Consider the following 24,209-nt stretch of genomic DNA (forward strand, 5'->3'; position numbering starts at 1 on the left):
ATTTTTACCGTAAAGTCTACCGTCGTGTTCACAAGCTATTTATGCCTGTTGGTAGAAAGCCTGGTTTCTATTCCAAATTAATTTGTGTGATCCGGGTCGGGGCCGGCTACTGTATATCCGGTACGTTGCACTTTCTCTAACGCGCGCGCGCGCACACACACACACACACACACACACACACACACACACACACACACACACACACACACACACACACACACACAGTTTCCGTATCCGCTTTTGACCCAGACTGGTCATGAGCTTGAACTTGATTCCTTTGATCCATTCAAAACACAAAACCCAAATACAAAATTATAAATCGCAGAGGACACACATATAATTAAACACATAATTCGACAGGAGTGCCTTGGAATATTTTTATTATCCCCTTCTGGGAATTAAGCAGTACTACTTTGGAGGAAAACTAACTTTTTTATCTATAATCCTACCTGTATCACCAAAGAACACCCATCTATAAGAGCCATTGACTGATTCCTGTAGCGCTTCTATTTTTATATTTTTTATACAATTAGATTGATAGGCGCTACCGTAATGACTCTCATAATTGTGCAAAAGGAGGAAACGAACACGCTCCATTTCCGCTGCAGCAACGAACGTTTTAAGAAAGAAAAATGTGCCGAGAAAGGACGAATTGAAGCTGGAACGGGGTCGTTGATCATCATTATACCAATCGACCACTATCACAAAACACCTACTTGTTGGTATCAGAGTGGGTCTCTATTGGCGGTGGGTGTGTGGTTAGCAGCAGGCTGCTTTTGGTGACTTAGTTTGTTCTCCTTGTTGAGGAAGCAGCTCGGCTAGCCAGCTGCTGCGTTTAGCCGTTAGCTCTGTTAGCCTCCTAGCTGGTCAAAGATGGGGACGAGAGCGAGTCGCCTGCAAGAAGACCCGGCGGTCCCCCCGGCGTTCGGAAAGGATGGCAGTGGCACCACCAAGCGGGATTCGTACCGGCGGCCCCGCTGCGCCCGGCCCACCAGTCTCATGGTGGACTTCTCGGGGAGCTTCGAGGACACGGAGGCCAACCAGAGCCGATCCGAGGAAGGCAGCGACTCGGACATGATGCCAGGGCAACAGGCGAGCGCCGACGGAAGCCCCGCCGACCGCATCAGCCTCCCCTCCGGCATCGGCCAAGCCGCGGCGTCAACACCGGCCGGCAGCGGCGACAGCTCCTCCACCGGGGAGGACAAGCCTGCGGCGGACGAGGACGGTGGCGGCAGCATCAGCCCCAGCCCGGAGGCTCACGGTAGCGTCAACGTGGAACACCCATCCGGAGAGGAGACGGGAGGCCGTGTGCCCCATCGCACCTTTTCCGAGCGACTGCCGGGGAATCGGCACTCCTCTGGGCGCAACGTGGGCGCCAGATCCGCTCGGGTGCGAGGCGCACACCAGCGGCCGGTGTCGGAGGCTTGGATCGGCCTGTACCGCGTCAACAACAGACATGGCAGTAAGTTGTTATAATGATCGCACAGTTCAGCAGCATATAGCTCCAGATCGGAACCTAAAAAAACCGGTGCTAAATTCAGTAGTATTGTTTATTACGTCGTTGTTATAATGATAACTCAATCAGTGGTGTTTAAGTTATTATATTATAATGATCATGATCACACAACAGCAGTATTGTTCTGAACATTAGTTTCAAGGACGCGTGAGGATGATTCACACAGCTGTCCTTTTCTTTCCACTCTGCTTGGTAAGTTGGTAGTGAGTAGGATGTATTATTGCAGAAGTAACAATTACATTTTAGAGGAACACAACAAACGATGGCAGGCAGATGCTTTTAAAAGTAGGAATGTATATGTCATGAGAAGCAGCAACGTGACCCTCAGCCTGGCCATCGCGAAATTAAAATGGATTATTCTTTACATTCCTGAGCAGATTATCTCTTCTCTCGTGCTTACATGACGATTTAAACCATCTGAGGATTCTATTGTACATGGTGGTCTGCTCTGGACTTCTAGCGTAAAACTATAGGAGGTGCCTAGCTGGTTTTCGAGTCACAGGGGCTGTGTTGGTAATAATTTCATCATGCCATTGCTGTGGGTAGTTTTCTCAACTTGATGTAACCTCACGTCTACTTGTCTGTGCATAGAAACATTTCCTTTCAGAGGAATAGCATTTAAATTGATTTGCATTGTTCAATCTATCAAATACACATAGATGGGACTAATGTAACACCACCACAAGATTCCACCACCCGTCCAAACCATAACAATAGGCTGACTCTCAGCCAGGGCAGCCCTCTAGCAAGTGTAGTGAAATGGGTCAAAGGCTTCACGTGCCCACTCACTCATAAAGACTGGAGGGTAATGTGGGACACAATTTCTCTCGTTACCAGACCATAGACTAATGTCCATGGCCTCAGATATCCCTGAGTAGGACAGCTGGGAACTTTTTTTCTTAACCTCTTTCATCATGGCGTTCCTATTTTGTCCATGTCATTACAGTTGATAATATAAACATGTATAGTTCAATAAAAAGTGAGGGGCTCTCTTATCATAGTACCTCATCCATACAAAACTGGCTGATTTGCTCGTCTACATAATATGACGTAAATTCTCCATTCATTGTCAATGGGAATTTAATGTTTGTGTAGGACGAAAATCTACACTATAACCGAATATAGGACCCCTCAAAAATAGCAGGTCTATGAACTCACCGTGAATGTGAACTTGTAGATCGACTATTTTTTAAACTAAAAAAAAATAGGGCTTAATCACTTACATATAATTTGATGACTATGGTCCCTCAGGGATCTGTACTTGCCCCATTACTCACTCATGTGTCGTTGACTCGTTTATATTGTTACCACAGCAACCAATGATCAGATCAGTGGATGACGTCTGAATACGCAAATCTGATCTAATCACTTGCAAATACTAGTGTGGACAGACAGTCAATCTGAAAGATCAGGTGTGAGAAACATTGGATTTGCCTGCATTCTGAACAAAGGCTTTGTCTCCCTTTCTCATGCAGATATCCGCTGTCCTTTCTGCACCAAGCCTTTTCCGGGGGGCAGGATTGAGGATCACCTGTTGAGCTGCCTCACGTCTCCACCTTTACCATACAATAGTGAGTTATATTGAAGAGTCAAGACTACCTCCTTTGTTCAGGGATTTGTTTTGAATGTGTCACAAAAAGAAAGTAGATCAACAAGCTCAAGTGTTTTTTACTATTCGTCACACGATTGAGTACTATTGTATAAGGTTGTGGTTAATGTTCTATTAAAACTTTTGATTGTAAACGTCTCTTTTTAAAACTTTGACATTGGAGCTAGAAACTAAAAGCACAGCTGCTATGGAACTGGACACCTGTAGTCGACACAGGGGAGGGTGAATTTGAACCACAATGACACCATGGGTATTATTGGGTAATATTTAGAGGCAGGTTTATAAACACTTTCGACCCACCAGTCTATCATATCATCCCATATATTGTGTGTATTTTAGCATCGTGTGTGTGTGTGTGTGTTCATGCTCATAGCGGATGTGCTCAGTAAAGACAGCGGGGAGTGCTCTATCTGTTTGGAGGATCTGGTGCAAGGAGAGACCATTGCTCGGTTGGCTTGCCTCTGCGTCTACCATAAGAGGTAAACAAGTCCACTTTGTTGAGTTTATGTTTAGCTTACTTATTTGCCCAGTGATGAAATAAAAAGTGGTAACCTGTATGTTATACGATCATTAGTTCCAAAATATGTGTTCATGGTCAGCATCTACACATCTATTCTACACATGGTTGTTGCACCGACAACATTCTTCCTACAATCTTTGTTATGAAAAAGGGATGAAATATCGTATAATATTCTTCCAACAGAATTCTCTCCGTATTCTAGAGGCTGTGGCCATACTGTTTTACATACTACTTCTCCTTTTCTTACACTGCTCTGTCAATATCTCCCGCTCCTCCAGTTGCATTGACTCCTGGTCAAAGGTGAAGCCCTGCTGCCCTGAACATCCCTTTGATTGATGTGCATGCCACATGTATTGAACAACCCCACTCAGGTAGGGTGTGTGTGTGTGTGTGTGTGTGTGTGTGTGTGTCGGCTGAGTTGCAGTGTTGCGAAAAATAAGCAACCAGGTCTAGGAAAAGAAGCAACTAAGGACAATAGAGCACTTTAACTTTAAACCTATACTGTATGTATACTATAGAAAATAGCCGACCTACAAGATCAGTGCGTCAGGAATGGATGCGAGCTTGTAGATGTGAGATGTGAACTTAGGGTATACAGATGTTCAGACGACAGGGGTTCTACATTTTGAACAAATTAATACATAAAAAAAATTAATACAGTACATAGATTTGTTTTCCACTCCCCTCGATAGTAGTAGCTTGGTAACGGCCCCTTCTGTGATCCACCTGAAACTGCCTCTCACATGAGCTGACTGCTTTAAATAAACCCTTGCAATACCACATGGTTCCGTGGCGTGCAACATTAAGCATTATGATGCTTAAGTGGTTAAAATGGTCACATACTAGACGAGCATTAGAAATGCTCAATCAGTTTAGATTCACACATCATACCATCACGACATTGTATTGGGACAGTACAGTAAACATACTGTGAAAAGAAGCACGACATATCTCTGTCCTAGTTTTACCCCAAAAGTGTGTCTGTGATCCACCTGAAACTGCCTCTCACATGAGCTGACCGCTTTAAATAAACCCTTGCAATACCACATGGTTCCGTGGCGTGCAACATTAAGCATTATGATGCTTAAGTGGTTAAAATGGTCACATACTAGACGAGCATTAGAAATGCTCAATCAGTTTAGATTCACACATCATACCATCACGTCATTGTATTGGGACAGTACAGTAAACATACTGTGAAAAGAAGCACGACATATCTCTCAGTCCTAGTTTTACCCCAAAAGACTGATAAGAAAACAAATCCATGTGTCTAACAGATGGCTTCTCCTTTTTTTTGCATCCCTACAGGAGACCACACCGAATCCCAATACTGCAGAATAAAAAGCATATTTGATTTAGAAGTAAAACCCTCCCCCAGCCCCAAGATGAAAACTTTCTACAATCATGTGGTGGAGAGAGAGAGTCCTAAGAGGAAGCACCAAATGATCTTTTCCACATGGACCACTCCCATTTGTACTTGGTGTGGACCATTTTAAAGCCAAATGGCAACAATGAAACCAGCTGTTCCCTCAGTCTTGGTTCGGACAAGTGATGGAACTGGTCCCCTCCCTTACTCCTTCAAGGACTATACTCTGAATCTGCTGGATACGAGAAAAAAAAAAAGACGTCAAAGAATTATTTTCAATTGAAGATGATGGAAAACCCTCTTAGAAAGACCTCTTGACCTCGAGGAGGAAAGCAGCAAATTGACTGTGGCTCCACTTTTGTATTCTTAACAAACGGTATAGGTCATTTCTTCTCTGCCAATGTTGCAAAAGAAAGTATTGCTAATTGGCCTACTTTTATTATGTTACATTGAATGAATGTTTCGTTCCTTGGTTAATCCAGAGACTGGAAACCAAAAGAGCAAACAGTTGCCACATAATACAAATTTCGCATTGCTTTGTTTTTTTCAACTAGCTGGAGGTTGAGGGGTTGTATTTCTGTGAGCGGGGGCTGCTGTAGATTAGGTGGGATTTTATTTTTTTCCCGTCGTTACCTGTATACATTTCAGGGGAAGTTTGGGGGGTGAATTGATTGATTGTTTGCTGAATAGGTCAGTTTCCCAGTAGGTGGTTAGTGCTGAACTTGCTGCTACTTGGTTGGTGGTTGTTTTAGGTATTTCAGAAGGCCGTAGCAGTACTAGTGTTGGCACCGTTTTGAGCACTTTGTTATCCCTCAAGGCAGATTCTTTTCAAATAAGGTCTCAGATAAAGTTGTGTATGATGTCCTGATGTCGACTGTATTCAAGAAACTGTGTGTGTTCATATGTAATGACGAGTGAGGACAAAAATGTCCTGATGATGTGTGTGTGTGTGTGTGTGTTTACAGTACAGTACAGTGCCCAGAGGTCTGCTGGTCAAGAGGGCTCTTTTTTAATGCTAGTTTTTAATCAAACAAACTGCAATTTTGGTAATGCACCGCTATACAGCAGTGGTACATTACATGGTGCCCACTGCTCTCATTCTACTTTGCTGAAGTAATGTGGTTTGTGTTTTGTCACTCTGTAAGGGTGATCTATACCGAAGTCACCCACTGAAAATGATCTGCAAGATCAAGGCGAGCTTGTAGATAAGCTATTGTCGGTGTGCGACAACGGCACACAACCAAGAATAAAATCAGGCATTACATTACTTCCTTCGGGGACTAAGTCCAGATTTATTTTAACCAGACGCCAAGTGGTACTGTGTGGGCCATCTGGTTTGTTGAATGGCAGAGTGGAGAAATATATGGACAGACTAGTCGAGGGAGGCATATTTGGGGGGCATGTTTGTACCATGTGGCAGATGCCTCCCCCGATACTGGAGGCTATGGAAAGCAGAGCTGACGGCTAAATAATAGTGTTAACTCCCTCCTCCTTCCCTCTTGAGGATTCATAGACATTGTATCTTACCAATTATTGATTTTAATTATTGCTTAAGGTGTTAAATGGCTACCCTTGCCTTTTGTGTGTGTGTGTTGATTGCCTTTACCAGGTGAAGGGATTCATGTGCAAGCTGGTATTTGTTGTCTTTCTTTAGTGATGGGGTGAGTTGAGATGCTAGCCTAATTCTGTGGCTGAATAGTGACGAGTGGAGCCTGACTGGTGTGAGTTATTTTGGTGCAAGATTGGCACAGAACAGTGTAGACTGTAGACAACAAAACATGGATTTATTGCTTTTGCTGCCTGAACTTAAAAGGGCATGTCTGTTCTGCATGATCCATTTTCTATCCTAAAACAAACAATCTGGATCAGCACAACGTTCAGCTCTGTCCACCCCAGCTTTTTCGTCCCTTGTTCTGCAATTTGAGGTGCTATGTCCTGCCACGAGTTGGCAACCATGTGCATGTTTCCCCCCTTTTTGTATTGAGAAAAGAACAATGCCAAAAGTATGTCTGTGCATTGAGAGCTATGTGTTAGAGAGCAGAATAAGAGAAACATTTAACTAGATGTTCCATTTTGTTGTGGTGATAACGCATATTAACTTTGAGTGGGTGAAAATGCGAGGGACTAAAAGCGCGGTTGGGTTGTCGGTGAAAATAAGAGACAATCTGAACACCCTCCCAAATGTTTTCTTTTTACCTTCCCCATAAGCTGTGTGGTGCAATACCTCAATTTTTACCAATGCTAAGACACTCTGTGTAAACTAGTTCCTATACAACCAAGGATGATTATTTTGTACAATTCTCCTCCATCCTTGGTTTAAAATCTTTCCTCTGCCCTGTGCTTTGAGATCATGGATACATCGATGTATTGATTGATTCGATGAGAATGTGTTTTAGTTTTTTAAAGGGTCACCACAGTGGTATATGAATCCCGATATGGACAATCTGCCTTTTAACTCTGGTTATAGAAACAAAAGTTTGAGTTTTATTTATTAAATTGTAAATATTGTAATGCAATTCAAAAAAATGGCTTGGTCTTTGTTTGGTCAATATACTGTTTCTAAGCTCCAATATTTTGTATGTCTCAAAAGTTGTTTTTATATGTATTTTTTACAATAAATATATGTGTGAGACCTGTCTTTGTGTAAGTCATTCTGTTTGTATTCTGTGCAATGAGCCACTAACCTGAATATCCGGTTTCAAGGTCAAGTACTTATGTTACTCTACCTTCAACCTGGCATCCTGAGGCATGCCATTATATTTGAACATTGTCAAAAAATTGCAGATTTACAACCTCAATGTGTCATGTTGAGCTTGTCAAGCGGCTAATTGTGCCACACGCACCATAAGAAATTACTAAGTGGCTTGTTATAGTCATCCATCTTGTTTATCAAAAGGGACCCCCCCCACCAAATATTGCACAATGCAACTTTAATACCAGAAATTTCAAATAGTAAGGGCAGTAGTGCCTTGCTGAAAGGCTAGCCAGAACACATGGCTGCAGTTAAGATTGAACCTCTACATCACTGCCCAGTGCCCACCCAAGCCTCCCCTCATTATATTAATTGTGTAGTATTAAGCCGCATTTATACTTTGTTGAGCGCCGGTCAGGCTTTATGCCTGCAGGTGGTGGCATATGTTTTATACGATGGGAAACCATATACTGTAGCTTCCTTTCACAGCACCACCTCCATTTGTCATCACTGTGGTAACGATACCGGTGAAACCAAACCGTTCCTTTTCAGGAAATGGGTAAAAGAGGACCTGTGTTTCAAATAAATCCAATATAGTTATTAAGTAAAATACTTTTCACTTTTACTAAAACACACAGACAGACCAGACCAAACCCTTAGGTGTACATTTTCAAAAGAACAAAAAATACTTATAAACGTAATACTTACGAATACTTGAGAGAATAGCAGATCTACAAGCTCACAATGCATTGTCATAGGACTCTTGTGAGCCTCACTACTTTACTAAAAGAATAGTGCAATAAATGTAGATACAATGTGTGCAGAATTCTACTCTAATCATACAACCATCACTGAACTCTTGACCCGTCGGTCGACTATTGGAAATTCCCAAACAATCAATAGTGTGAGGTTCTGAGGTTTGACATAATAAAACTATATCCCGTCACAAGCACGTGGTTGAGAAAAAAGGAACCAGTTGATCCTATTTGCATAGTGTGTCAACCAAGTGATGTCTTACATCACCCTCTCTTATTTCATCTACCGACTACAACTGCTGAAGCATTACGTTTAGTCGTTTACCAGACACTTGATTTTAAGCGCCTAGACTAAATAATATCCAATCAATGGATACATAGGACTAACTGGACTATGGACTAACTTTGTCACTAAATACACTTGTACAATGTACATGACTATTGCAAAACACTACTATAAACTGTATACTATAGCAATATGTGGCTGGCCCTCATCTCTTCATTGTCACCGGCTAACAATAATTCCATATCTCCCTTCTCCCTCTCACTCAGCAACAGACTGCAGCATTACTAGACCAGAGAGAAACTGGGAAATCTATAGTTCCATTGGTTCATCAACTTCATCCTTGGTGGATGATCATGCTCAGTGCGTTTCATCACAGCAAAACAACCGACCAAGCCACCCTTACGCTTGATTCTTGATACAGGTTTAAAGTTTGTCTTTCCTAGACAAACGCCATTGACAATGGACAGAGTTTAATGTTTGTTTTGTCAGTAACACAAACATTAAATGCCATTAAAAATCTTTCCCTCCCTGTTCTTTATCCTCTCACAGACAAACCAAAACATGTGGCCTACTGAGCTATATTTGCATGGAATAAGCTGTTGCATTGCTGTTGTGAACTGAATTCGAGCAATCACATAAGTGTTATATATATATATATACGATACGATTACAGTAAGTATTTTTCTCACTCTCTCCTCTTGTCAGTTTCTTATGGTTAAGTGTCAGCTGTTGATGTGGTTGAAGAGCACCTCAACACTACCCTCGGTATCCACATGGACATTGTTTATCCTCATTGCTCCTGGGGGAGAGGTCAAGTATACGTGGTTCTCTCTCATAGAACATTCTTAATCTTTGTACATAACCATGGTGTTTCTCTTTCTCTCTCCATCAGGCTGTCTCTCATAGAAACTGCCATTTAAAATTTGTATACATAATCCTGGTTTTAACTGATCGACACAATGGAAAGATCAAGTAAAATGTTTCTTTATTGAAAAACTAGTATTAACCAACAATTTGTAAAAACTAAAAACTAAAACAAATTGTGACATATAGAAACTGATTTCGAGAGGAGTCATGACAAAACAAACATTCTCTTAAAGAATCAACAGCAAAAATTTGACACAGACTGACTCGAAATAGATTAATATTGTCCCTTATTTGTCCTTTTCTTATCTCAATGGAAGGTAAACAAGGTGCAAAGTGCCATGACACCTGGAGCTTTATAACTTGTTTGAAAGTGGAATGTTTGTCTTACAGAATTATTTTCAAAACGTGGAATCTTATTTAGTTTCTTTATCTCGATAACCAAACTAAGAGATCTAATCTAAATGGTCCTTCAAACAACAATATCCACCCGACGCGGATCTGCTCCAGCCCTTCCAGGCTAGTTGTATTGCAGCGTATAGATCCTGTGTTGTCACTGTGTCACCACAGCGAGGCGTAGTTGAACTGAATGCGCAGCAGGTACCTCATGCGGGTCTGGGCAGGGTTGTAGACTATGAACTCGTTATAGAGGAGGGAGTAACCGCCGTCCTTCCCCGTCCCCGTCTTCACTCCTGGACCCATGGGAACGGTCATGCCATCCCTGAGCACAGGGAGGGGAGGGGGAAGGATAGATAGAGATAAAGAGAAAAGTTGTTTGGTCCAGGTCTAGTAGTTGTGTGTGTTGCTTTATTAATTTAATACATATTTTACAGATTCTGATAGTCGGGAAAGGGTAATAGAATCAACTGTGCTTTAGTCGAATAAGACATGTTATGCTTTGCTAAAATGACACAGATGCTTTCCTGGTTTTAATGTGTTAAGCGCTGAATAAAATATGAAATATAAACAAATCACAGATAAGCACACTACTGAAAGAGAAAGCTACTGACAGGGTGACAGAGTTCAGGGGATCAGGTGCAGTCTGCCCCAGACCCCTGGTGCTGTGTTTGCCTGCCGGCAGCCGGTTGGCCTCGTAGTCAGCAGCCAGAAGCTCATTGCTGTCTCCCAGGGCCACCTGGAACCAAATTAAGCAGTGGACCTTAGGCCAATTATTTGAGATAATCTTAATTCTATTTCACATGATCGTCATAATCATTTCCATGATAAAAATGTTCATATATTAACAAAATATATAGTGGCAATAGCAGATCGGCTATTCCAACTACCGTATTCATGTTTATTCATTCATTTCGAAGTATAAAGTAATCAACCATATTATTTGTCATATCTGCCCTGTGCAAACTTTGTTTACAAAGCCTGAAGGCGAAACAGAAATGTATTGTACAAGGGTACATACAAGGATTCCACTCGACAGTGACGGCGAGATATATTTTGCCACCCTAGTACAAATACAAGTCACTAACAGAGCCCACCCACCTCACTTAGCAGCAGTAGGCCAGTGTTATTGCGCTGGTTAGCAAAGCAGTAGTTGGCGCTCTTTGATGACATGTCCGCAAAGTAGATACCTTTACCAAACTAAACCAGAGAAAAACACATAGGTCAGTCTGTGTGTGTGAGAGTGTGTGTGTGTGTGTGTGTGTGAGTGTGTGAGTGTGAGTGTGAGAGAGAGAGAGAGAGAGAGAGAGAGAGAGAGAGAGAGAGAAAGAGAGAGAGTATAATACCAAGACAACATACTAGCTGTAGGACAGTGGTTCTCAAGCATTAGATTTTCACATCAAGTACCCCCCAAATTGATATGCATTTGGCGGATCCCCATCTTGATAAGATTGTGTGCCAGGGACCACCATAAGAGAAGATGTATGTAGAAAATAACTATATCTATAAATGCGAGCTTGTAGATAGTCTATTTTCAAATAGCCGAAGTATAAAATAGGGTTAAAATGGTTAAACTGATTTTGATGCTGCTTGCTATATTTACTTGATGCCATAAGGACCCCTTTAAAGCTGCTATAAGCAATAATATGTCAAAGTTTTAATGACCTTTTCATTTTTAAATGTTTTGGTATTCAGACAGCCATGTTCCTAGAAGCTTTGTCAATGGTCGAAAAAAACCTGGTTGCAATCAGGAAGCAGACAGGCAAATCGACCAATGACAAAGCTTCTAGGAAAATCTTTGAATGCAGATTGTGGCCCCTAGATGTGTCACAGAGACTAAGTACAAGTCGCATCTTTTTTCTTGTTGTGGAAAAGAGAATGAATGGATAAAGTAATGTATTATTATTTATATGTATAAGTCTATCTTTTCTGTCCATCGTACCATATATCCAGTGACGGGGGCTTCTGGTGGGGCTACTCGTAGACCCTGGCTGAGGATGCCCACATAGTTGGATAGACGAGAGCCATGCCACAGTAGAGTCCTAGTGCGTGGACGGCCGGACACACACACACACACACACACACACACACACACACACACACACACACACACACACACACACACACACACACACACACACACACACACACACACACACACACACACACACACACACACACACACACACACACACACACACACACACACACACACACACACACACACACACACACACACACACACACACACACACACACACACACACACACACACACACACACACACACACACAGTGTTTCTCAAATGGAGTACCCATAGGGTTACGTAGAGGGACTACAGTGGGTAATTTGAGAGATAATGGAAGACATGTATTGTAAAGTGCTGAACCAAATTGAATCCAGGCTCTCGGGCAGCACCTCATGTGAGACAGCATGATATCACACCATCAACAACCATGAATCAAAATATGAACGACACATATCTAGGATTATGTCACACGTTACACAAAAAGTGCAAAAACACAAACAGCTGCTACTGTACTTGTTGTGCATCTGAGAGAGGAAGTTGTTTCTCTCTCCCTCCCTGTCCACTGAGAAGATGTCCAGCACAGTCATGGTAAAGTTGTCGTGGGTGGAGGCATGAGTCGACTGCAGATACTTCTCTACCACCTGCCGGGGAGAAATTGTGTTGTTTTTTACCTCTACACCTTAACCCTAACCCAATGTCAGCAATTCAAATAAACGTAATAAAGAGATGCCTCCTCTGTTGAGATTACTAGCCTATACACATTGAGATTAGGTCACGATAAGTAGAATCCTTCTGATTTTGATGCCTGATAGACTGTTAGATCAGTAGTTCACAAATGGTGTGCCATGATTAGACAGTCCAGGTGTGCCTTGGGTTTTTGTGGAAAACCACACATTATTATTGCAATATAACTATACATAAAGTTATGTTTTCTTTTTAACTTAGCATATCAGTATTGTACTGTGCCGAATATAAGACGACTCTGATTATAAGACAGACCCCATTTCTCCAAGACTTATTTGTGGAAAAAGAACATTGAATGTCAAATAGTCTAGTCACCGATTATAATACGACTCCGTTTTTTAGGATATTTCATTGGAAAAACTTGGCGTTATATTCAGAACAATAGGATACTTATAAAAAATTGATACAATACAAATTCTATACCTTAAAAATACATTTTTTATTTTCGGCAAAACCTTTACATTTATGTATTTAAAAATGTCCTCCACAAATCACTATGTGAAAAAAGCCGATCTACAAGCTCACAATGTGTCACCTCACATGGTGACATGTGACTGACCTGGTACTCGTGACCGGTGGAGACCAGAGGCTGTAGCTGGCAGTGAAGGGAGTGGTACTGTCTGTCTAGAGGATGCTCTGAACTGTCTGCACCAGTCAGGGCCATCTTCACCGCAATCTGGATGTCACCCAATGCCTAAAAGAAAAACACCAAACAACCAAAACTCAAAACCAAAGTTTAAGCTAACCACTTGAACCCCATCATCCATATTCTGGGGGGATGCATTAGCCAAAATAGCCAATTTACAAGCTCACAATGTGTCGCAAGCAATGCAACGCGATGGATGTGCCAATCAGTTATTTTTGATGATTTGGAGTAGACGTAAAGGTACAGAGTCAACTCAGGTCCATTTGACTAAGTCTAAAGGGTTTAAGTGGTTAAAGAAATGACTGTCCTGAATGCAAAACATTGTCTCAGAAAGGAACAGTGTGTGAGGTTACCTAAACCTGGCTAAGGCACACTCACACTGCGCTTTTATTCCATTTACAGTATGAGGGTGGAATCTGCCGATGCATTTCAAATGGGAATTTAGTGAATTGCTGCCATATGCGGATTTCTGTTGAAATGCATTGGCAGAATCCACCCTCATAGGTAGAATAAAAATGTGGTGTGACATAAAGCAATAGTAATTTAAGACTCTAAGGGCTCCATTTTCATCCATGCTAAACCCCTTATCCGTAATCTACTTTGCCTTTTTTTCTATTTTGAAATAGCCAATCTACATGGACACATTGTGAGCTTGTATATTGGCTATTTTACATGGACGGAAATAGAGTCCTAAGAGTTGACCAGAGGAGGAGAAGCAGGATGATGGAAATGAATGATCAACCAGTGGAGGATGATGGTGAGGTGATAAAACCTACACTAAAAACAACACACTCACCTCCAACAGTGAAATCTTTTCCTTCAGCTCTTCTTCCGAGCGGATGATTGGGGGTGATCTCAACCTGACACATACAGTTATATCCATTATTACAAGATACTGACTGCTACTACTGGGGACCTTTATGGCTAAATAACGCTGTTGTCGGGCAGAAACATATTAACTTATCTCTGTAAGTCTGTATTTTAACACAGAAGTATCTAATGTAGCAGATCTGCAAGATCGAAACGCGAACCGATGCGCTTTGAGCTTGTAGAATAGTTTGAATTGTTTAAAGATGGAGTGCTGTGATTTTTGTACTTTCTGTTTTGCATGCGTTTATGGAGTAAACATCCTGCCACACAAATAGCCAGCGCAACACCCCATCCTTTGTCCGCCTTCTCCTACCAAACCACACCGTTTGCACACATCTCACCATGCACAACACCAACAGCATGCCTGTCCACACACCAAGCACTACTTTGCATCATTGCAACAGTCATATTTACAGTACAATACCCATTTCTATGAAAGAACACATTCTTGCGCAAGACCACCAGCCTACGAAATCGTCACCACTTTGCAGAGTTACGCCAACTCCGTTCACTTCATGGGGCCAGTCCAATGGCGCATTGTAGTCTACGGCCTTCACAGTGACACACGCGTTACATGCGACCGGGATGATTTCCGACCCCTCAATGTCCAACCTGTGCTCCACACCAGCTCATCCTAACTCAGCCCCCTCCCCCTCTGGCTGCTGTGCCGGACAGGCGAACACTCCACGTCACCATCGACAAACACCACGTCGTGTTGACTAGACTACACTAATAAGGACCCATGACGGCCACCGTAAATGGGACCATAATTTTACAAAAAGAATATTATGACATTAGAAATGAGACTTTAAACTAGTGACTGGAAGCAGAAAGTATTCATGACCATGTTTATTAAGGTAATACAGTCTAGGTGAAGTTGGGCCCAAATACATGGACTTCTATGGGGCTATGGGTTTTTCTGGGTCCAATGACAGCGCCACAACAGGCCATTATATGAACTTTCAGGAAATCCCGATTTCCTCAGTGGCTTCACAAAATATCTGTCTGACTGCCCCCCTGGCAACAACACATAATAATAATTAATAACCCATCCGTTTCTACATGTGCAGGGCACAATACTGGTTTAAAAACACAGCTGAAACATGAAGTGGAGTCTGTCACCTCCCGCAATTTCCTTCTTCCCATATTGTGCTGCAAAATAACTCTAGGATGAGCCGCTCAAAGGGCAGCAAAATTCTAGTTACTCTAATACACACCCAGGTGTGGTTATAATATTGAAATATGTCTTCCCTGTGTATTTTGGTTTCTTCCTGAAAGCTGAAAGCCTTTGATTCAAAAGGCCCAATCGAAATAACACCATTTTAGTGACATCATAACCCTAACCCCTCCTACATTATCCTACAACAACAGCTGTGGGCAAGGCTTAAGTTCAGGTGGGTGGTGCTAAGGTGAAAACCAGGTATACTTAATGAACTGGTGGGTGTGGCCACATAAAAACATAGTTTTAACACTTTCTGTACACTATTTTGAAAGAAATCTTCCTCCTAGTATAATCATGATAAATGATGATCATGTTTTAGGTGGGAGAAAAATAACGGCACTCCATCTTTAAATAGTTTTGGACATTTGAGGTTTCAACTCGAGGGGTGATATGCTTTGTCAAACAAACCCTTTCAACTATAGCGTACAGTAGGCGCCATACTTTTCCAGTTGCACTACTACAGTAAGTATCTCCCTACCCAAAGTCATGTGGGATCCGTGTGTAGAACTGGTTGCATGCCTCCAGTAGGTCACGATTGCTTCCCTTCCTCTTTAGGCACTCCTCGATCATCTTCAGGGCTGTGTAGCCTGCACGAATCTGCTCCGAAGTCAGCTTGCCTGCAGGCACAGAGACACAAATGTAGCTTTTTTCATCAGCAAGGAAACACATAATGAACAAGAGGAGGTAATCGGGTTCCTGTCACGATTATTACATAACGGCTTGATACGAGTCAGTAACAATGGAAGTTGGAGATCCATGACCCACGCGGCTATGCAATACCCATTGTACCCGTGTCAGAGTACCCGTTCCACCCATCTCACCAACATTGCAGCTGTACGAAAAGCATGAATTATCGCCTAGGACTAGGTAGCACCTTGCTGGCAAGATGGCAGCCGTGTGCATATCATCAATAGCCCGGGCAGAGGCCTTTTGAGGCAGTTCTGGACAACCGTGGGTCCGACCAACTCGACACCGGGTGTGGAACGCGTGTGTCGAATTTGAAGTGGGTGGGGCGAACGGTTCTCGAGTTACGTGCATTGCAGCCGTACACACAGACAGACAGACAGAGACATGGTGCATTTATAGATGCACTACCTGTGAGTGGGGAGTGTTGGCTGATGAATGAATATCAACATCCTAATACATCCTGATATTCGGGGGTCAAATTATGACAGGCAATTCCTGCTGTCAAAATATGACCCCCCCCCAGTCAAAAAACACTTTGTTTGAAATAGACACTCATGCTTTCCAAAATGTGATTTGGGCTGGGAGGAGGAGTAGGACTAAGGCCCTTTACGTTCTCTCTGGGGGGGGGGGGGTAAAATTATAATATTTTGGCCATAGTATAGTATAGTATTATTTTGGTTATTGGAAGCGGTCATAGTCAGTCATTTCATTGTATATTTAAGTTAATAATTTTAGGCTTTATACGCAAAAAGTGCATGGGGTAGATAAATTGTAATCGTCCACTAAAATGTCATGATCATGACTGCCCCATGACTGTGTAACTTTTAGTAATTTCTATCCCTGCCCGACTGACCACTTTCTATTCATCTCTTCCAAGGTCAGAAGGCATTTTTTACATTTCCAGAATGGAGGCAAAACCATGCGGTTCTTCCGATTGACAAACCTAGAGGAGCTTTGCGGATGTCATACTTCATCTCCAGCACACACTCCTCCATGGCTTTCAGGTCACAGATGAGCTCCAGGAGGGCCTGAAGCTTCACGTCCAGCTTGGAGGGCTCTTTCTTCACCACAGTGTCCACCTGAGTCAGGTTCTCCTGGACCATCAGAGGTGTCAAAAGGTTCAGGACAGGTAGAGGTTTGTAGATTCAGCCATATACTGTATACCTGATTTAACTGCTGCTACAGACTAGGAGTGCAGTTAATCAAAATAACGGATTTAATTAATTATACAAATAATTATCATAAAAAAACTAGATGTGAGAATTAAAAAATATAAATATGCTTCATGATTATTAAATGTATTGAAAAAGTAATTAATCACAAAAAAACTGATGGATAGTTGCAGCCCTACTACACAGAGTATATACATCTATATTTATGAGGCAAAGAGGCAGAGGGCTTGAAGGAGAGCAGATAGATAAAAATTGCACTGTGCGTGTGAAGTGAGGGACGCTCTTATCATCATACATCACATTCCGTGCTCAGCCAATCAAATAATTTCCGTGGTACACACAGACACACAAGGCTGGGCATAGGAGGGGCTAGCGCCCCTCAAAAAGGGGAATTAATCAATCACTTAAATGGAGAGACGGAAGGACGGAAGAATACAAACATTGAAGGGAATATGGAATTGCATTACATAATCCTTTCCTTGCCTTATCATTGGTGTTATAGTCCACGAACACCATGTCATATTTTCCAGCCACCTTTTCAAAGGTAACCCTGTCACCCCACTCATTCTTGGTCTTTTCCAAGAACCTGTAACAGAAGAAAGTCAGTTTGTACCAAACTTCTTCCGTTACTCTTACTCTGTACAATTTACAACTTAGCTTACAATAAGCAAAAGCAATTTGTTATTATAAACAGTCTCACTTTTTCTTGAAGAAGTCTTTGGCTTTCAGCAGGTCTCCCCCACAGGCTGTTAAGCTGTTCTGTCCAACTTTACCCACTACAGAACACACAGACCACAGTAATAGCTTATTTATGTCTTTCAGTTGTCAAATACTTTAACAAAAAGGCATTATATTGCAAATACTTTAACAAAAAGGCATTATATTGCCACTAAAGAATAAATTCATTAACAACTTAAACTCAATTTCATATGTTGTCTTACAGCGAAAATAATGTACGCACCGCTGAGAAACAGTGCTGCTGTAGACATGAACCTACCTCTGCCCCATCTCAGCCACACGTTGTAGGACTTTGAGCTGTCATCCTCCAGAAGCTGAATCAGGTAGTATTTGTTGTTGTTGAATTGAAGATTTGTCTGCAAACATCAAACAAATTCTACTGAATATGAAATAATATCCTTTCTTACAATATGAATATACGATATTGCTTTCCCCACAATGGTTCGGTTGTTGGAAGGACTTGGCATGTGATCGACTGGGACGCTGAATAGGGAACTCTCGTTTTACTTCACATGATGGATTCTAAGTCCACAGCGGTCATCAAATTGGACAGAATAAGCATGTGGCAATTGGCTGTTCACTGCGGGCACTCGCTCGTGAGCCTCATACGCTTTCGGCGCCCCTGCCTTGTTGAGGTCAGAAAAACAAGTGCTCCTTTCCCCCAGCCATAACGGGGAAAATATAGATTTTACAGCAATACATTCATAATAATTGAGCTAGTTAATTTTGAAGTATAACAATGCTTTTAAATGTACCGTATATTGCTAGTACTACTAATGACCATTTATATTTAAGTGTAATGTTTTTACCTGGTTTAACATCACGTCATAAACATCCTTTCCTTCATTGTAAACATGAGCCTGGGAGGAAAAGAATGAACATAAGTGTATTAACTACATTATTACCAAAAGTGACAAGAGGAAGTATTATTTTAAAAAGTCTACAGGTGCGTGTGTATCCCATCTACTAAGCATACTGTACGTACCTTGCCGACTTTGGCTTTGCATTCAGAGTCCACGGGAGCCTTGCCTTTCATGAGCACCGTCCTGACAACCTCTGTATAAAGACAGCAGCAGAAACATCACAGTGGGGTCAAAGTCAGTGTGAATGAACATTTCTGAAACTTTTTTTATAGATTAGTTTCTGATTTTGTTTTTGAAAAGTGCTTAACACACGCATGACATTAAACGTTGCCTTAGTAACTGTATTGGTGCAGTGACACTTTGGATACATTGAGCCCAGTTTTGTGAGCCGGCCATGTTGCGCTGGACATTTGCATGAAGGTGAGGTCGAGTCATGATTTCTTTTTTTTTTTAAACATATGTTTATTCATTTTCTTTATATTACAGAACTATTTTCAACAATTGACATATATTTTTCCCCCCCCACATCCCTCTGGCAGCACAAATACAAACAAAGGTCGAGTCATGATTATGCAATTTCATATGTGGCAGCTGGTCTGCCAGGGCGTCAACTAAAAATGTCCCTTGTGGGACAATAACCCTATCAAACCCTACCAAATTGTTTTGTTTTTGGATTCCTTGGACCAGTTTGAGCAGTGCCTCCACACCATTACGCAGCTATGTGTATATGTATACACGTATATGCCTGTGTATGTCCGAGCATGGAAAGCTGCAACACGGTAACTCTGTCATTTCTCGACTGTTTCGGACGCGGGAAGGCTCGCCAGAACCAGGACGGGGGTCTGGATGTTCCGGGGACCCCCACACGGTAACTGTCTTTTCTCGACGGTTTCGGACACAGGGCGGCTCGCCGGAACTGGGCCACCCCCCTGGGCACGTTCCTGGGGGTCTGGATGTTGCGGGGACCCCCCGGGACACCCACACGATACAGTTGCTCCACTCACTTCACACAGGTGTGAAGTTTTTAAACTTTGCCTAGCTAAAAGCCATGACTACAATAAAGGCTTTTTAGAACTCAACTGGGCGCAGTGCCTTGGAGTCTTTCTTAAGTCAGTGATGTGAATAGATTTTCAATATAATGGGTCCCGGGACCCAGGGGTGGTCTTTCAGATGGGTCCCAGGGACATTTTATGACTCTTACTTCAACGACAATAGAGTACAGTACTGAGTACAGTATTGCAACCCAGTACCCCCGGAGGATGACATGATAGATTTCTCAATTTAGTGAGTCTAAGGATGAAGGATATTTGCATCACTGTTAAGTTCACCTGTTTTCTGACACTTCGTTGATAGCCTAAGCCTACTATACAACAAGGGAAGGAACTTAAATATGTTTACCTACTAATACTATTGTACCCTGTTATGTTTTCAGTTTCTGATGGACCACGCAGCACTTCCTTTTTTATCTATTCAACGTTTTATTTTTGTTAGTTTTGTAAAGCGACTTCTCTTGATACATGTCAACTGGTTATTATTATAAAAATAAGCATTAGGAGTTCATTTACAAAGAAAGCGCTTGGTTGGGTTACATACCTTTACTTTCCATTTCTTCTTTTGTTTTCGTCTGACTCTTTCCTGCTCCTCTCTTCTTCTTAGTGACTGGTTCATCCTCTCTCTGTTCCTCTTTAATTTCAACTTGACTCCCATTTTCACCGGCTAAATCACTTTCCCCATTCAAGCTTTCTGGTTAGGCAGAGAGCATCATAATGTTATTGTGTATTTTGCAAACATAAAAATGGTAAAACACAGAAAATAAACAAACATGAGGCGAAACAATAGAACAAATATGCTAATAAGTATCTGTGCAAAGACAAGTAAAGGAATCAAATATGGAGTGGACTGTATAAATGGTGAAGGTTGACCCTATGTATACACCTAAATAAAAACTGAAGTACACATTTAAGTTATAAATGTTTAGGGGAACCAGGTAAAGTGGCCTAGCCTGCTGTTTCTATTCTATAGCAGTACAGCTCCGACCACAGCACAGGTGAAGGAGACTGATTTCAGGAAATCCTGACTCACAAACTTGCGTGTGTGTGTGTGTGTGTGTGTGTGTGTGTGTGTGTGTGTGTGTGTGTGTGTGTGTGTGTGTGTGTGTGTGTGTGTGTGTGTGCGCGCACAGCTCTGCCTGGCAGACAGGCCATATATTGTCCATTGTTCATAATTTAAGCCTGGTTGCCTGGCAGGAAAAAGCTGTCCAACCTGTTTAAACTATTTTGTAGTTAATTGGTGCAATATGTAATTGTTTATCCCCAACAACATCAATGGCATTATTAAAGCAACCAATTAGAAGCTGGGATCTCTTTATCCCTAGCTCTTCTGAGAAATCCGCCATAAAAACAAACTTAACAGCTCTCCGTGCTTGATCAACACGCTCCTCCATACAAGGTGACGGTCAAGTATAGAGCAGAGTGCAGTTTGTGCTTTCAACATACAGAGTAATTTGAGGACACTGAATAGAGAATCACAAACTAATGATATTAAAGAAAGTTTCAGGATGCCAGCTAGTTCCCTAGTTTAATTAGTGCTACCAATGTGTTTCAGAGTTGTAAGTAACTACTCCTTCCTCAGGGTACAATTCAATGTCTGAAACGTACTTTTCAGACATTATATGCCCATCTCTTTAGAGTGAGGGTATTTCACTCAAACCCACACACAAAAATGCTCATTCGTTCAACATACTGTATTTCTGCAAACATATGCATCACATATGCATCACAGACACAGGCACACACACACACACCTGGCTTTACTGCGTTAGAGCGTATTTTCCTTTTGTACTTGGTAACAGGGTTAATCTGGACCATCTTCTTCAGGTCCACCTTGTAGGCTGTGCCAGAGTCCAGACTGACGGTGACAGAGGTTTTCCCACCAGAGACGGCAGAGTCTAGTAAAGTGCATGCTGACGGAGGGTAGGGCTCCCACTGACCCTCATCTCCTTCCCACTGCCACACTGTTAAGAGGATGACATTAGTGATGGGACAATAAGAAAATTACATTTTACGATTATTGTGGCAAAAATAATAATACGGTATCAGGAAAGATAATCAAAATATGTTTAAACTTAAAATTCAACTTTTGTTTAACCACTTGAACCTCCACAGCATCCCTATTCTGGGGGGAATGTTCTTCTACTATTTTTGACGAATCGATTTGTGTCGAGAGAAATGACTAGAGTTTAAATGGTACTCAATTTGCAGCTCAACCAAAGCCAATTCATCCTCTTGTATGACAACTAGAGGACAATTTCACGTAAATTAAAATCTCTGCAATACGATTATTGTGAGTGTTTTTTTATCATCATGATAAACGATAACAATTATCGTCTCATCCCAAATGACAATAAAACATGTATTCATATCAGATCAGATGCATGCACAATCTCAGAATGCAAAATTAGCCCTGATTTGGATTTGTCATTCAAATGTAGCCTAAACAGTTCCCATTGCAGTGAGTCATGTATAAGATGGATAAATGCTAGTCGCAATTTGCAACTCTAGATTTTTTTTTATAATGGGATGAATCCTGCTCTACTCTAGTTTTATATAGTTTCAGGGGTGTGCTGGGTGCAGATTCCAAATTAACATATAGAAAATGAATTAAATCCGCACTTCCAGTCGAGTAAGAGTCTTTATTAATAAAGAAAGTGCAGACAGCAGCAGTCATACCAGTCAGACAAACGTGTTTCGGCGCGCAGGCCTTTGTCAGTGTCAAAATTGGCAGTAGCAACGGAAATGACAGTTATATAGAATTTTTTGTTCAATTAAAAAGGGACTATACAGCCGTGTCTGATTATTAAAGACATACATAGTAGTGAACATACATATTATTTTAAGAAATCATTGTCTCATTTCAGAATCCACATTACAAAAAAAGTTATTCATAGAAAACTGTTTAACACCAATTCTTCATGTAGACCTTTAGGAAATACAGTTTTTAAGAAATGGATCCAAAATGATTCACGTTGCAATAATAACCGATCTCTGTCCCCACCTCTCTTTAAAGGGTTGATCAATTCTATGCCATGAAACCTCAGGGTACATATGTCATGTCCAGTGCTGTTGAAGTGTCTAGCTATGGGGGATTTTTCTTCTTTTGTCCTGATATTGCTTTTATGTTCAGTGATTCTGGTTCTTAATTCTCTTTTAGTTTTTCCTATATTATAGCAAAAGCCACAGGGACATTTTAGGAGATAGACAACATGTTTTGTTCTACAAGTGATTCTCCCTTTTACTTAATTTTTTATACCTGTGTGAGGATGTAAAAAATACTCCCCTTTGATCATGGCGTTGCAATTAAGACAGCTATTACATGGGAAGTTACCCGAGGGTAGTGAGGACATGAAATGTTGAGGTTGTATTGTACATAAATATCATTTTTAACAAGTTTGTCTATTAGGTTCTTAGACCTTTTATTTGCAAAGATAGGAGGAGTAGAAAAGGTTTTACCTATAGAAGAAGAAGAAGTAGCTCCTAACATGTCTACGGTGGATTTTTATGAAACAAAAGCTCGGCAGATTGGAAGAGGATAATTCAAGCTTGGCCTAGAGCTGCAATGTTGGTGAGTTTAACGTCGTTACGGTTTAATACAAGCAGATCGCAAACGCAAATTGGATGAATGGAGAGTCAATGGAGGGTATTGCAACTCTAGATTCATCCCATTATAAAAGAAATCTAGAGTTGCAGGCAAATTGCGGCTAGATAAATGCAAACTATTGGGTTCATTCATATAACTTTAGTGGTTGTTGTATAGTTCAAATGGGAGCTATGCGTTTTGTGACATTGTGAATACGGTAATCTAATCTAAATATATCATTTGTTATAATTTGTGGGTGTAAGTCTATATACTCTCTAAGGTGTAATGTAAGTACTGTAGCAGAAGCCAGAAGTTCACAAGGTGTTGTAACTTGTCCATGTTCAGTCCTCAAAACAAAACAAATAACCACTTACCAAATTTTGTCTGGACTTCTTGTTTATCCGCTGCATCTCGAGGTGTGGTCCTACAGCTTCTTGTGCGCCTAGTCGACATGGTTTATACAATTATATATAAAAACGTGAAAACAACAATAAACAGTAAAAAGGCGAGAAGCAGACTTGAACGCGGGAAATATCTATTATCTTGCTCTTGCCAGTAGTACCACTGAAAGGTTCCGCTTCCGGCCTTAGTTTGAAGTC

General features: G+C 41.5%; 2 protein-coding genes across 2 annotated transcripts; one reads left to right on the forward strand and one right to left on the reverse strand.

Moving 5' to 3' along the window:
* Window positions 1-596: 596 nt before the first annotated feature.
* On the forward strand, window positions 597-7,649 carry LOC308325297 (uncharacterized protein). Its single transcript, XM_080777782.1, has 5 exons — window positions 597-1,462; window positions 2,992-3,087; window positions 3,499-3,604; window positions 3,924-4,016; window positions 4,954-7,649. Exons 1-4 carry the CDS (start codon window positions 874-876, stop codon window positions 3,979-3,981), a joined length of 849 nt encoding a protein of 282 aa, XP_080633908.1. The 5' UTR covers window positions 597-873; the 3' UTR covers window positions 3,982-4,016; window positions 4,954-7,649.
* Window positions 7,650-9,712: 2,063 nt separating this feature from the next.
* parp2 (poly (ADP-ribose) polymerase 2) lies at window positions 9,713-24,159 on the reverse strand. The gene is made up of 17 exons (XM_080777664.1): window positions 23,985-24,159; window positions 21,779-21,988; window positions 20,569-20,718; window positions 19,098-19,168; window positions 18,922-18,972; window positions 18,372-18,468; window positions 18,075-18,150; window positions 17,858-17,960; window positions 17,146-17,296; window positions 15,994-16,132; window positions 14,220-14,283; window positions 13,337-13,471; window positions 12,547-12,674; window positions 11,947-12,046; window positions 11,106-11,204; window positions 10,619-10,743; window positions 9,713-10,329 (listed from the first exon to the last, which is right to left on the reverse strand). Exons 1-17 carry the CDS (start codon window positions 24,061-24,063, stop codon window positions 10,170-10,172), a joined length of 1,938 nt encoding a protein of 645 aa, XP_080633790.1. The 5' UTR covers window positions 24,064-24,159; the 3' UTR covers window positions 9,713-10,169.
* Between the last annotated feature and the right edge of the window lie 50 nt (window positions 24,160-24,209).

Source organism: Protomyctophum bolini (assembly GCF_963924005.1).
Source record: "Protomyctophum bolini genome assembly, chromosome: 12".
Classification (NCBI taxonomy): Eukaryota; Metazoa; Chordata; class Actinopteri; order Myctophiformes; family Myctophidae; genus Protomyctophum; species Protomyctophum bolini.